This window comes from Enhydra lutris, unplaced genomic scaffold (assembly GCF_002288905.1).
Source record: "Enhydra lutris kenyoni isolate GAN:26980312 unplaced genomic scaffold, ASM228890v2 scaffoldscaffold54, whole genome shotgun sequence".
Classification (NCBI taxonomy): Eukaryota; Metazoa; Chordata; class Mammalia; order Carnivora; family Mustelidae; genus Enhydra; species Enhydra lutris.
In genome coordinates, this window is record NW_019154138.1 from 9,203,151 (window position 1) to 9,217,107 (window position 13,957).

Consider the following 13,957-nt stretch of genomic DNA (forward strand, 5'->3'; position numbering starts at 1 on the left):
AGTCTCGTGCCTTGCTTAGAGTCCTTTGATATCCAGAGTGTCTACATGGCCAAAGAAGTCTGGCCCAGCCTGCCCAACCCCACCCCAAACCTCAGTCTCAGCTCTAGTCATCCATACCACCTTTCAGTTCCCCCAACACCACCTTGCTCTCTTTGACCTCAGGACCTTTGCAAAGGCTATCGCTGGACCAGAATGTTCTCTCCTCTCCTTCCTTCTTCCTCCTTTACCTGGTTAGCTCTCCCTTATCCTTCAAGTCTCAGCGGAAATACAACCACCTCAGGAAAGTCCCTCTGAACTCCCAGCCATAGTCAAGTTCTCCCATGATCCACCGTTACAGATGGCTGGATTCACAGCATCCTAATCCATACAGATCATTTTGGAAATTAAAATGTCACCCCTTTTGAATGAATGCAGCCCTGCCTGTGTACATTCTGAGAATCAGACCATAGCTGGATATCAGCCCCAACTCACCTCCTTAGGTGGGTCCCCTTGTGCAGTGAACAACCTGCACAGCCATACCAGCTGCCTCATCTGGACTTCTTCATAGCACTTGCCATAATTGAATAGAAAATTGTGGGACTTTATTTCATTCGTGTTTATTTACCCCTCAAAGGTAAGCTCCTTCTAGGCAGTGACTGAGTCCCCAGCAGTGACCCAGGTGTTCAGAAACCTCTGCCTCCCTATCTACCTCCAGGTTGGCTCACTGTGACCTTGGGACCCACCACAACCTTCTTGTCTGGCAGCTGATGGAGACATGTGCCAGGCTGCAGCAGCTCAGGTCAGAGTCCTGAAATACCAGCTAGGGCCCTGAGTTCTCTGGTCACCCCCCAGTGCCCCAACCAGGCCACATGGGAAAAGCTGACCAATCCAGGATATGGTCAGCATGGGAATGAGCAGAGCCTGGGGTAACATTACTTTCTCTGGCCTTCTTGCTTCCCCAAGCAGGAGAGAATCACACTTGGCCAGTGGGGGAAGAACCCCAGGGTGGCCTAGGTGCCCCCACTGCGAGCTCTTGGGTGGTTCTTTCCCCTCTCTTGGGCTCCCCGCCTGTGTATGCTGGATGATCCCTGAGGAGCATCCAACCTGAAATCCTCTGGAATGTGCTCTGGCCTTTGCAGCTTGTCCCAGGTGAACCTCTGTGACACCAGTTCTCTGCTGCTGCAAAGCCTCCTTCGGTCCCTGTCTGAGCTGAAGACATTCAGGTATGCAGAGGAGAGCTGTGCTCTGCCCGCACACTTCCTGCCCTCCCCACCCCAGGGGCTGGGACTCCTTGAGGCCAGGAAATGATGGCAGGGTGTGTGGTCATCCACATTGCCACATGGCAAGAGTGATTTCCTCTTTTTCCTTTTTTTCCTTTATTATTTGCAAATAACTGCAAATGAACAGAAGACCTAGAAGCAGTTCCATATATCATTTTCCCAAATTCACCCCTTGTCAATGTATTTTCTCCCTTCTTCCCTCCTTCCTGACCCCTCCCTTCTGCTCTCCTCCCTCCCTCTTTTTCTGAGCCATTTGAAAGTAGTTGCATAAACGTGCCCCTTCACCCTTTGCTATTTCAATGAATTGCCTAAGAACAAGAACATTCCCTCCTGTAATCCAGTAAACATATAAAATGCAGGAAAGTTAACATCCATGCACTATTGTTATCAAAACTACCGTTCATATTCCAATTTTGCCAAATGTCCCAGTCATGTTGTTTGTCACATTTTTTCCCCCAGTCCTGGATTCTACGTAGGATCACGCGCTACACTTAATTGTCATTTGCCTTTTGTCTCCAATTTGGAACGGTCCTCAGGCCCTCTTTGTCTTGCACGATATTGTCATGACATTTACATCTCAGTGATTTTGTCGTTGATTTTCCCTCTGTTTGGCTTCAGTGTTCCCTCAAGTTGAGGTTTAGGTCCTGCCTCTGGGGCAGAAACTCACAGAGGTGGTGTTGTGTTCTCTTCGGGGAGGCACACTTTGTCTCTCCCCCCCCCGCCCGCCCCCACCCCAGACTGGCAGTAATAACTGTGATTCCCCGCTGAAGGTGGGAGTGTCTGCCGGCTTTCTTCCCCTGCAAAGCTACTGTTTTCCCCTTTCTAATTAACCCGTATCTTGGAGGGAGACACTTTAAGACGCTGTAGAAAATCCTGTCCTTTCTTACGTTGTCGTCTGCCGATTTCCACCCTCGCCGAGAAGGCTTGCCTCAATCCAACGTCAGTACGATGGTTGCAAAATGAAGCTTTTCTCACTTTTAATTCTCCTTTAAACCAAGTGATTGCATCCGGGAGCAAGTGTCCTTTTGTGGCCAATTGTATCTTGAACACCTCTCTAATACTTGCTACTCAGCTTTGTGGTTTAAATAAAGATGCAGAGCTCGTGGTAAAAGCCCATCGCTAGCTAGACTTACAGTGAGGCCCGACTGTGGCATAGGCGGTGAAGTTGCTATCTGAGTACGGTTTAGGGAAATACTCCACTGGTCCAGGCTGTATCTAAGCTTAATGATTCCAAGGTGGGGGAGATTTATGAAGGGAAGGAGGGTACCTTCCCCCCTGCCTCACCCCTCCTCCTTGGCCTCTGCTAGCAACACTTAGAGCTCTCAAGGCCTTGAGTCCCTGCCTGACCTTCTGCCTTTGACCCCCACCAGGCTGACCTCCAGCTGTGTGAGCTCTGAGGGCCTGGCCCACCTGACGTCTGGTCTGAGCCACTGCCACCACCTGGAGGAATTGGAGTGAGTCGCAGAGGTGGCAGAGGGGTGGGGGGTGGTTGGATCTGGGAAGGGATGGCCCAGCCGAGGGCAGGGGTGGCGGGGAGAGCTAGGCCTTTGGTAAGGTGGGTGGTGAGACTTCGGCCTGTCTCTTGGCTCCCTGATGAAGCCCAGCAATCCTGGGTGTGGCCTGGGAAGGCTGAGCACTGCCTTCCTGGTCCCAGCTTACCGCTGGCTCCGAGTGATCCAGGATGAGTAACCATGCCTGTCTGTCTTTACATTTCACGTGAAATGTAAAATGGGGGTCATCGCCCTTCTCTGCCAGGGGGTCTATGGGGTCGAAGGGATCACTGCACGTGTGTGTCCATGTGTCCCCTGGCCCTGGCTTCCTCTTTCGCAGCCCTCACCCGAGGCATCCTTTCTCAGCTGGATCCTCTGAGACAGCCAAAGGCCAACGGCCATGCCCCCTCCTCAGGAACCCCAAAGCCCAGCCCTTGAGCCAGGAGTGCCCCGGCGGGGCCTGGACAAAGAGGGTGGTCCGAGATCTGCAGACCCCGAGTTGCCCCCACTGAGGGCACTAAGAGATGCAGGTGGCTAGTGAGATAGCTCAGCTCCAGGAGCCGGGAAGCCTTGGCTAACACTCACCTCGTATTTGGCCCCTCCAGCTTATCCAACAACCCATTTGTTGAGAAGGACACCGAAGTGTTGATGGCGGTCCTTGAGGGGATGTGCTGGCTGAAGAGGCTCGAGTAAGTGGTGGCGGTGGTGGTGGTGATGGGGAGGGAGGAAGGTGGGGAGGAGCTGGGAGCCTAGGAACCTTTTCCTCTCTTGTGAACACAAGCTGTGACATCCCTGGATGGATACAGATGAGCCAAATTACCCTCTTTTACTCCCTTACCTGGCTGAGTGCCGTCAGAATGCTTGATCCCTGGAAATAAAATCCTCGCTCACGCTGACCCAAGCCAGACACTAACTGGCTCATGCCACAGGAAATTAGAAGGCAGCTAACTTCAGGCATGGCTGTATCCAGGGGTTCTGTATTGGTTCTCTCTCTCTGCCCTGTCCCCACCCCTATCTTGACTTCATTCTCAGGCAGGTGGTCTCTGTGGGTGGCAGGCTTCCTCTCTACCAGCTTCACAGAAAGGGAGCGTATTGTCATGTCTCTGTAGTTATAGACTCTAGATGATTCTCACTGGACCAGCTCAGGTCACATGCCCACCCCTAAGCCAAGCACTGGGGATCTAAGCATACAAGCTTCCGAGTGGCCAGATCTGGGTCACATGCCCACCCAACTGTCTGCACTTGGGGGGCCTGTGGTGTTTCTGGATGCTATTGTCAGAAATGGGGGAAACAGACTGTGGGCAGATAAGACGCACAGCTGTCCACCGCTCTTTGTTTACAATCATTTCCTTGGGAACTGGCAGTGTTTTTATTCTCATCTATACTTTGGAAGTCACCGGGTTCCAACAAGAGCAGAGATAGTCTCAGTGTGAAGGACAGCCCCCCCCCCCACTGTGCCCAGACATATCAGTATCTAGACAGAACCTTTTACACAGTGTTTTCTACTGTTAATCTCTAAGTTTCTCTGATGACCAAAAATATACCCCGGTTATAGAAAGTTCCGTAATTACAGAAATATGTAACAAAGGACACGAAATCCTCTGGCAGTGACACCCCCTGGGGAAACTGCTCTGAAGGAGCAGTGTGTGAATTTGCTTCCAGATTTTTTCAACATATGTGTTGAATATGGTTTAAAAGTAGCCTTCTGACTTTTTGCCCAGTAACAGTAGAATTCTCCCACTTTGTCCCTTTCTGCTTGTCCTGGGGACTGGGGCGTGGATGGTATCAGAGAGACGTTTGACCAGAGGACCCACGTGTCTTTCTCCCAAGCTGTTTCTTTGTCCTCCCTCCATGTGCCTTCACCTCTGCTTAGCTTTTGGAAGCTTTTGTTGGATGGGGACAGGGAGAGGGAGTGTTGGAGGCCCAGTGAGATCGTTGATTGGCTCATGCATGCATTTAACAGGTGTTTACCAGGACCTGGGGCTGGAGGTACCACAGAGAACAGGACAGATGTGTGACCTGTCCCTGGTTTCCCAGGCAACTAGTGCCACTCTCTTTACCTCTCATCTGCTTGGCCACCCCAGCTCTAAAGGGGGCATAATGAAGAGAGGGGCAGATGCCTCTGCCCGTTTCAGATCTGAGTGTCATTTCTGAGTGTTTCCTCCCTGCCACCAGCTAACCTCTTCTACCTGCCCCATCTCTGGCCGAAGAGTCAGGGGTATGGCCCCTGGTTAGGAGCCATGCCACCTGGGTTCAACCCTTGGTAGGATGACTGCTGTCCCAGTTTCCCTGGGGCTGAGAGTTGCCCATCCTGGAGCCCCCCTCAATTCTAGGCAGACCAGGATGCCTCTGAATGTGTAAGCTTGGGCAAATTACTTCTCTGTGCTTTTCTTCCCGTCTTAACTTTGGCAATAATAGCTGTACCTACCTCCTAAGGGTGTGGCAAGGATTAAATGAGATAATACATATCAAGTCCTTAGAACAGAGCCTGGCACAGAGTTCACACTCTGCAAGTACTGGCTCCTATTATTATTATTATTATTATTATTATTATTATTATTATTATTATTCCCCTCTCCTGCCCCGGGTAGGGGCCTGAAGGAGTGTGATCCCAGGGGTGACATATGCTTGGGGTTCAGGAACGGGAGTCCTATGGCCTTGGGTTCTGTTCCGTTGCTTCTGCTTTCTGTGTGGCCTTTAATAAGCTCTCTAGTCATGCTCTGAGCCTCAGTGTGCCTCATCTGCAAAATGGGGATGAGAGAGTTCTACCTCTCAGGACCCAAGCTCAGTGCTCAGCCTCAAGGGTATGCCCCCTCTGGGGCTGCTAGGATGCCTGGTCAGCAGTCTGGGTCCCGTGTGCTTCGGAACACAGACCTGCTGCCTGGGTGGCCTTCACTCCTGCAGAGAAATGGCCTTTGGATGCCTCACGCGGTTTTGTTTTATACAATATGTCTACTCCGTGTGGATGTAAATGGCTATCTTGGAGGTCCTTGGGGATTGCCGAGCACCAAGGCCTGCAGACTGGATGGGGCCTTGGTCTCTACCGGGGACCCAACCCCAATGATGTCCTCCTCTGGTCTCCTCTCCTCCAGCCTCAGCCATCTGCCGCTGGGCAGCTCCGCCCTGGCCCTGCTCACCCAGGGACTAAGCCACATGAGCGTCCTGCGGAGCCTCCGGTGAGTGGCCCAGTGACCCCATGGGAATGAGTGGGAGGACACACCCGGGGTCTGTGGGGACTGCCCGCCCAGGGAAGCACTAGAGGCATTTCCCTGAGGACCCTCCATGACTCCCGTCCTGGGCACCTTGCTGCCCCCCCAGGTCAGTGCCCACCGCTATTGCCTTCCGCTGCCACCAGCTCCCTCCTGCTATAGGAGTGACCGCCAGGGGCTGGGCCCGAATCCTGGAACAGCCCTAAATGTGCACCGTTCTCCCGGTGTGCTCGTTCACATTTCTGATTCCACGAGCTTGCGCTGCCTAGATTCTGCATTTCTAACAAGCTCCCAAGTAATACCAATCCTGGGGGTCAGTAATGACGGTATGGTCTCTGATCTGGTGACCTTGACATTCTCTCTGTGGGCCCCTGGCCACCTTGATTAACAGATATAACACATTCTTTTCTTGGGATTTTGCAAAATATAAAATGCGGTGACTACAGATAAACCCAAGAGACTTTGTGTCTCCCCGAGCCTCCTCCCCCACATGGCTGCCTAGAGTGCATGACAGATGAGGTCAGAGAGTTCGGAGAAGTGTATCAGATAGGACTAGGTCATTTCATCCAAAATTAATTCTCAGAAAGGCACTTCCCTAAAGTTTAATTTGTGAAAAGAAGGAAAACAAAACAACCTTCAGATCCTTGACACGGGGCCAAGAGTTTGCCTCCTGTGGTTTGTTGGGTTTGGGTTTTCGCCACTCATGGGGGCAGGGCAAGGTCAGGGTGCAGAAAAGGTCAATAAACCGGTTTTATGGAAAAGCCCAGTGTTTGCATCACTTAGAACACCTGTGCCAGGGAGAAATGATTTGCCTGGATTATGGAGCCCCATGAGACTGGCCATGAGCCAGGGTGGCCCGGGCGTTCCATGACATGGAGGCTGAGGCAGAGACTGGCCAGACGAAACAGTGTGGCCATGGCTCCTGGGCCCGGGGGAGCAGGGAGCTCTGGGCTTGCGTTTCCGCTTTGCCTGGGAGTCACCAGCAGTGCGTGGCCAGTCATGGTTCCTCCCTGGGCTCAGTTTTCTCATCTGGACTCCGGGTACAGTCATCCCCACCTTACCTGTCCCCCTCCCCAACCCCTGAAGTTCAACATATGGGTTCCTGGTGTGTAAAAGCTTTGCAAACCTAACCTAGCACCGTCAAAGGCCTGGGCCTCTGCTCCTGACCAAGGCCTCTGCTTCTCCAGGCTGAGCAGGAACGGTATTTGTGACGTCGGCTGCCTCCAGCTTTTGGAGGCTCTCAGAGCTGCCAGCAGCTTGAAGGAGCTAGGGTGAGTTGCCTTTCTGTCCCCCAACCCAAGACAACTTGGGCAGGGCGAGACGGGAAAAGCAAGGGGATCCTTGATAGAGTATGCTCTGCCCAGCCTCATCCCTGTGCCTTCACCCGCTTCCCCCTTCACAACCCCAGGCCTAGACCATCAGGAAACCCCAAGATGGGATGTGAGACTGGGTTGCAGCAAGAGGGATTCAGGTCAGACACCAGGGAGAACATCCTGTAAACAGAAGACAAGGGTCGGAAGTCCTCATCTCAGATGGGCTGAGGGGCCTGGCTCAGTGTGAGCTGGGGCCTCTCTCTAGACATCACTGCCTATTCTGTGCTGAGAGGGGGGCTGTGGACAAAATGACATGGGGGGCAGGCGGATGGTTCCAGTCCTCCTGTTGTTCTCTCCCCAAGCTTGAGCCACAACCAGATTGGAGACTTCGGTGCCCAGCACCTAGCTGCCATCCTCCCCGGGCTGCCCGAGCTCAGGAAGATAGAGTGAGTGGTCAGGCCTCCTGACAGGGGCCCTCAGTAGCCATACCGCGGACGGGGGAGACCCTGGCCCCGGCTCAGGCTGACCTTCCTGTGCCATCCTCAGTGTCCAAGCGGTGGGGCTGGGTTACATGCGGGCCCCGCCAGCCGTGGGATCTTCAGCCCAGGCCCTGGTCTGGTCCTTCCTGCCGCCTCGGGTGGAGAAGGTCCATGGCAGGGGTGTGGTCTCTCAGGGCCCTAGCAGGTGCGCTCGGGTGGGGGGACCTGGGTGTCCAAGGGTCTGATGTCCACCCACCCTCAGCCTCTCAGGGAATGGCATTGGCCCAACTGGGGGAGTGCTGTTGGTGGAGTCTCTCGCCCTCTGCGAGCACTTGGAGGAGCTAATGTAAGTGTGGGTCCCGCTGGCTGCCCTCTGCCCTTCGTATCCCCTAAGCCCTCATGGCCTTTGTGTTCCCCAGGGGGCCCAGGGCAGCACGGGGTCTGGAGCCAGCCGGTTCGGTGCTCACCCTCATCCCTGTCCTCTTCCAGGCTGGGCTACAACGTCCTGGGAGATGTCACAGCCCTGAGGCTGGCACAGAGGCTGCCCCACCACCTGAGAGTCCTACAGTGAGTGTCCCTCCGCCAGGGTCTTCTGCAGGGCTGGCCAGGAGGGGTTCGCAGGCAGCACTGGGGAATCAAGGCCTCCACTAACGGAACTGCCAGCCCTAGGTCAGGTCGTGGTACATGCTGGGACTGCCTGCTCCCACCCTGCCCACTCCTCCCCTGCTTCTGGAGCCTGGGGCAGGGTGGTCAGGAGACCCAGCCTCGTGCTGGGTTGTGACCAGCCCCTTCTGGACCGTGGGCCAAGCCGCTACCCGTTCTGAGTCTCGGTTTCCTTATGTGCAAAAGAAGTACCATGGTCTGCACTCCGTGTGTCCCTTAGCTGGTCTCTGAGGGCGGGTGAGGCAGTGTCAGCAAAGGGCTGGGCCACAGAAAAGCACCGGTTTCTGCCCCCGGCCTCGCCAAAGCCTCGCAGCAGCCCCCAGGCCGGATTGCTAGCTGCTCCGTTTTCCAGGCAAGGGAAGCCAAGCCAAGAGACGCATGGAGAGCTTGCTTTACTGACACATGAAAGAGCCCCGCCTTGAACTTAGGATCTCACCCCCAAAAGCTGGGGGGCCTTACCACCGCCCCCCCCGGAGTCCTGTGTGGATGGGGAGAGGGTTTGGGGTGACAGTGACCTGATGGTCTGATGGGGCGGCCTGAAACAATGCTGAGTGTGGGGGCTCTGGGAAGGCTCCTGAGCCCCACACCTGCCCGCCCTCCACTCACCTTCTCCCCTTTCCCCAGCCTGCCCTCTAGCGGCCTGAGCCTAGAGGGGGCGCTGCTCCTGAGCCAGGCCCTGGATGGATGCCCATACGTGGAAGAGATTAGGTGAGTGCGGGCCGTGGAGTGTGGGCAGAGGAACAGCCAGGGCAGGTCTCGGGGCTCCTCTCACAGGTGTCTCCCTATCTCACAGCTTGGCAGTGAACAGTCTGGCGACAGGGGTCCCACATTTCCATCAGGGGCTCCCGCTGCTCAGGCAGATCGAGTGAGTAGCCTTTCCTGACCACCTGGGGAGCTGGGGTTGGTGGGGAGGGAGGGAGGCAGCGTCTGGCACCTGGGAAGTCCTTTGAAATGACAGAGACCTCAAGTATAAGGAAGCCTGGGGCAAAAAGGGGCGCCTTCCTAAGTCTCCCCGCACCCCCACTCCGGACCACTCCTTTGCCTCGGGCTCCGACTGCAAGGCGGGCAGAGGCAGGCTGGCTGGAGATGCCCCTGACTCAGTCACCCTTCAGCCTGTCCTCTTGTTTGTCCCCAGCCTGGTTTCCTGTGAGATTGACAACCACGCTGCCAGGCCCCTTGCTGCCAGCCTGGTGCTCTGCCCCGCGCTGGAAGAAGTCCTGTGAGTGCTTGGAACAAGCCCGAGCGGGAAAGGGCGGGTTTCTGGGGGCTTGGCCTGGCTGCCCACCACCTTCCAGCCTAAAGCTGGTTGGCTTCCTCCCCGACCGGTCCCCGGTCTGTAAATGGGGAAGGTCATTCTTCCTTAAGCCTCCTCTTGAGGAAGTTTGAACATTATGGCCGTGAGTGATGCCGGGCAAATCCATTCAGCCTCTCCTGCCTGTTTCCCTCCCTGTGGGCTGGAGCAGGACAGGTAGGGAGGTAGACTAGCGGGTCTCTGAAAGCTCTTTGCCCCTGACCTTCCCTTTGGGAGGTGGTTGGGTCGATCACCTCATCTGGTTTACGGAACCTCGATTTGTACACCTCTTGCTCGTGGTGAGGCATGGCTGAACCAGCATGCTCCCCACCGGCCCGCTGGCTGTGCCCACCCCCCTCCTGGCAATCAGATGCGCTCTGGCCTTGGGCAGCCACAGGGGCGAACCATACTAAGGACTAGCCTGGGGCCCTGACCACACGATGGAAGAAAATGCTGTTTCCTAAGGTACAGGACACAGGGGATTCCAAGAGGATATTAGGTTTGCATCTTAAAGGGTTTTTTTTTACATTTTTTATTTACATTTAATTAATTAACATATAATGAATTATTGGTGTCAAAGGTTCAGTTTTATACCCACTGCTCATCTCATCACATGTCCTCCTTAAAGCCCATCACCCAGTTGCCCCATCCCTCCACCTCCCTCCCCTCCAGAAACCCTCAGTTTGTTTCCTGTGATTAAGAGTCTCTTATGGTTTGTCCATCTTAAAGGTTTTAATCCTTCTCATTACATGACACCAAAGAGAAAGTCTCCAGATCCCTGCTAAGGCATCTTTAACACCTAACACTGGTGATTCTCCTGATTTATTTTTTACTTGATAAGCCAAGAAATAGTGTATATGACCATGGAGCAGATAATTATTTCATACCAAAGATAAATCAGAGATTAGCCAGTGCAACCTAATTGCTGCGGTCTTGAAATATTACCAGCCAGAGAGTGCTTGAATTTTTTTCTGCTTACATTTTTCTTCGTGATTCTCCCTTTGTAACCAGCAGGGGGCAGGCCACAGGCTCGGCATCTTTGGAAGGACGTAGGTTCCAGCTAGAAATTATTACTATTGTCTGTGCTGTATTTATCGTTGTAACTGCCTTCTGTTTAGGATTGTCAACGCAGGTTTCCCATTGATAGTAGTGATTAGTATTACCTAAGATTAATCTCTTAAAAAAAAAAAAAAAAAGCAGAGGGGAGGACCACTTTAAAGAAAATGGGGTGCATGGATAGGGCAAGTGATGATGAAGGCACGTGCATGGTAGAAGTTTGGATCAGGACGTTGTTGCTGCAGACCATGTGCTTCGAATTCTCTGGACAGCCAGCTCTCAAGCTGTCTGGGTTCTTGAAAGATGACCAGCGCAACAACCGGGTTGGGGAGAGGAAGAGACTTACCTCCACCCTGAAAAGTCTTCTGGGCGGGCGCACAAGCACCCTATCAAGTGGCCTTTCTCACACCTGCGTGGCAACCTCCTTGGCCCCCAGCCCTCCGCACCTGCCACCTTGTCTCTACCCCTTGACCTCACTGTTTTCCTGCCACTGACCTTAGGACCCCTTCCCTGTAGGCTGTCCTGGAATCTGCTTGGGGACGAGGCGGCTGCAGAGCTGGCCCAGGTCCTGCCGAGGATGAGCAGGCTGAAGAAAATGGAGTATGAGGGGCACATCCTGGGAAACCAGAACTGGGGGAGCATGCCAAGGGGAACCCCCATCCTTGGGAAAACCAAGAGGCCACTTCCTGCCACAGAGCAGGAACTCACTGAGTTGCACATTCTGGTCCAAGCCCCTGTCAACCTTAGCTCTCCCTGGGCCCCGGCCTTCAGCCTTCCTGCTGTACTGTGTTGGGTTCTGCAAGCATCTTGGCCTGGGGGCGGGGCATATAGGGAAGCCCATCCCCCCCACTCAAGCCATTTCTCTTTCCCCGTTCTCTGCTATCTCTTGGAAAGCTTGGAGAAGAACCAGATCACAGCTTGTGGAGCCTGGCTCCTGGTCGAAGGGCTGGCACAAGGGTCTAGCATCCAAGTCATCCGGTAAAAAGGGCTCACGGTGGGGGGATGATGGGTGGGAGGCCACACCAACCTCTATAATGTAAGGGGACTCCCTGTACAAAGAGGCAAGACCTGGCTTGAGGATTATCAGAGGAGACTTGGTTCTCTTCACCAAGAATTTGGCTGCACACAGACCTGGATCAAATCCCAGCTCTGCCATTTGCCAATTATGGAATTTTGTGTCAGCAACTCAACCTCTCTTGACCTCAATTTCCTCATCTGTAAAATGGGCTCAATGATAGTATCTACCTCAGGAAGTTGCTGTGAGGACCAAACAGTTCTTTAAAGCACTGAGCACAATGCCTAGCACATAGTAAGCACTTAAAATGGTAGAATCAGAGCCACCACAGACGGCCATATAGGTTGTGCACTGCACAAGGGCATTGCCTCTACAGGACACCATTCATATATTGGCATGTCGGATTTCTAGTAAATGGTAGTGAAGTGGCTTATTCAATAGAAATGAATATTTCATGACAACTTCACATGATGGAAGTAAAGTGTCATGAAGAAGGGGAGTTTTTCCTTATTTGCACAAACGTGTCATATGAGTGTGGTCCTGGCTGGGATCATGAGCTCCTAGGGATGAAGACTGAGTGGGAGAAGTCAGGAGGTGGGTGGGGAGGATATCCATCTCCCTAGGGTAGCCATGCTGGTCTAACCTGCCAGGTAGCTCTGGGCATGGCTCTTCCCCGTCTTGGGCCTGGGTCTCCCCATCTGTAGGGGATGGAGACAAGAGGATGAGCAAGCATGCCACTCCTGGTGCTCAGTGCCTGTCTCTGTGTCCTGCAGCCTCTGGAACAACCCCATCTCCCCCGACATGGCCCAGCACCTGCAGAACAAGGAGCCCAGGCTGGACTTCGCTTTCTTTGACAAGCAGCCGCAGCCACCTCGGGGTAGTTGATGGCCCCCCTCAAGATCCTTTGAATTCAGTCAAGTGAAGCCAACTTCCACTCACCAGGACAGTGGGCTCAGGAGAAGAGCCTCAGCTGGGGGCCCCTGTGTGCTGCCCCAGGAGGGAGGGGCACATTGGTCTTGCTACGGTCTTCAGGAAGAGACCAGGAGCCTCGTGTGGCCAAAAGACTACCCCGTGTTGCATGTGACATGCGTGACCAGTCGGAGACATGTCACACAATGAAAGTGTCGTGATGTGATGGGCGACACAGAAGATTACATGTGGCAGAATTCTATGTGACGTTACGTGGAACTCGCAGCGTGACCTGTGGGCCAGTGGGATAGGTCCTGGCACCACCACGTGGCAGCACACATGATCCGTGGTTTGCATATGACATGTGACAGATGCTCATATCATAGGACTTGTGGCTGGCCAGATACCCTCAGGCTGGTGGAAAATCTAAGTTATTACTTTTTAAAACCAAGTATATATTTATACGTTGCACTTTCAGAACAGCTAAGCCGGGGAATGTTCTCCACCCAGAAGTGGGATGGGGAGAGTGTCCAAGCACTGACTAGCCCAGTGGCCTGAGGGCCAAGCCCTAGACTCAGCACGAGGCTTTGGGATGAGGCCCATCTTGCCTCAAGCCTCAGTTTTCCCATTTGTAAATGGGACGACTCCCTCCTCTTAAACCCCAGCTTCCAAAGACTTTGGGCCCAGATCTAGGGACGGTCCCCGGGAACGGATGGACCCAGTCTGACCTATGTCCCGGAAAAAGCCTTGTCTAAGGATGTGGGGTAGGCACTATTGGGATAAACAGGCAAGGCCACTGGGTTCAGACACTACCTCAGCAGGATCCGGGTGAACTCCCAGGGGCTGCACGTGCTACCTAACATTATTTCCAGAAAGGCCCAAGGATGGCCATGCCACACTTGAAGCCAAATTCGACCAATAAATGTGGATGATGTCCCAGCCTCTACCCTGAGTCTGATGTGTGCTGCTAACTCACCAAGGTCCGGAGTGGTTCACCCCCTGCCCCAGGGCCTGGAGAGCAAGACAGACCACAGAGAGGTGGACTGAGAGCAACACTGGCCCAGGAGTCAGAAGACATGGGGTCAAGTCCAGACTCTGTCTCTGCTTGGTCACAGGCTTGTGGGCAAGCTGCCTACCTACTCTGGAATCAGCAGTACTGTGAGAGTATTATAGAAGCTCAGAGTGTTAGAACGGTCCTTTGTTTGACTTGCATGCTATTTAAACTCTTTTCTGAATCAGGCGTCAATATTTAAAAGTGGGAGCTTTTACATAA

At 53.7% G+C, this 13,957-nt stretch overlaps 1 protein-coding gene across 4 annotated transcripts in view; it reads left to right on the forward strand.

Moving 5' to 3' along the window:
• The window catches only part of LOC111157348 (NLR family CARD domain containing 5), an 85,296-nt gene extending 71,666 nt beyond the window's left edge, over positions 1-13,630 (forward strand). For 3 of the 4 annotated variants that reach the window (XM_022518680.1, XM_022518682.1, XM_022518681.1), the window contains 14 exons: positions 695-778; positions 1,119-1,202; positions 2,630-2,713; positions 3,355-3,438; positions 5,842-5,925; positions 7,146-7,229; positions 7,634-7,717; positions 8,013-8,096; positions 8,240-8,317; positions 9,038-9,121; positions 9,207-9,278; positions 9,549-9,632; positions 11,277-11,738; positions 12,549-13,630. In XM_022518680.1, coding sequence (XP_022374388.1) covers positions 695-778; positions 1,119-1,202; positions 2,630-2,713; positions 3,355-3,438; positions 5,842-5,925; positions 7,146-7,229; positions 7,634-7,717; positions 8,013-8,096; positions 8,240-8,317; positions 9,038-9,121; positions 9,207-9,278; positions 9,549-9,632; positions 11,277-11,738; positions 12,549-12,660 — 1,564 coding nt within the window. In that variant the 3' untranslated portion in view covers positions 12,661-13,630. The remainder of the gene's footprint in view (positions 1-694; positions 779-1,118; positions 1,203-2,629; positions 2,714-3,354; positions 3,439-5,841; positions 5,926-7,145; positions 7,230-7,633; positions 7,718-8,012; positions 8,097-8,239; positions 8,318-9,037; positions 9,122-9,206; positions 9,279-9,548; positions 9,633-11,276; positions 11,739-12,548) is intronic. The other variant, XM_022518683.1, reaches the window with a different exon arrangement.
• The last annotated feature ends 327 nt before the right edge of the window (positions 13,631-13,957 follow it).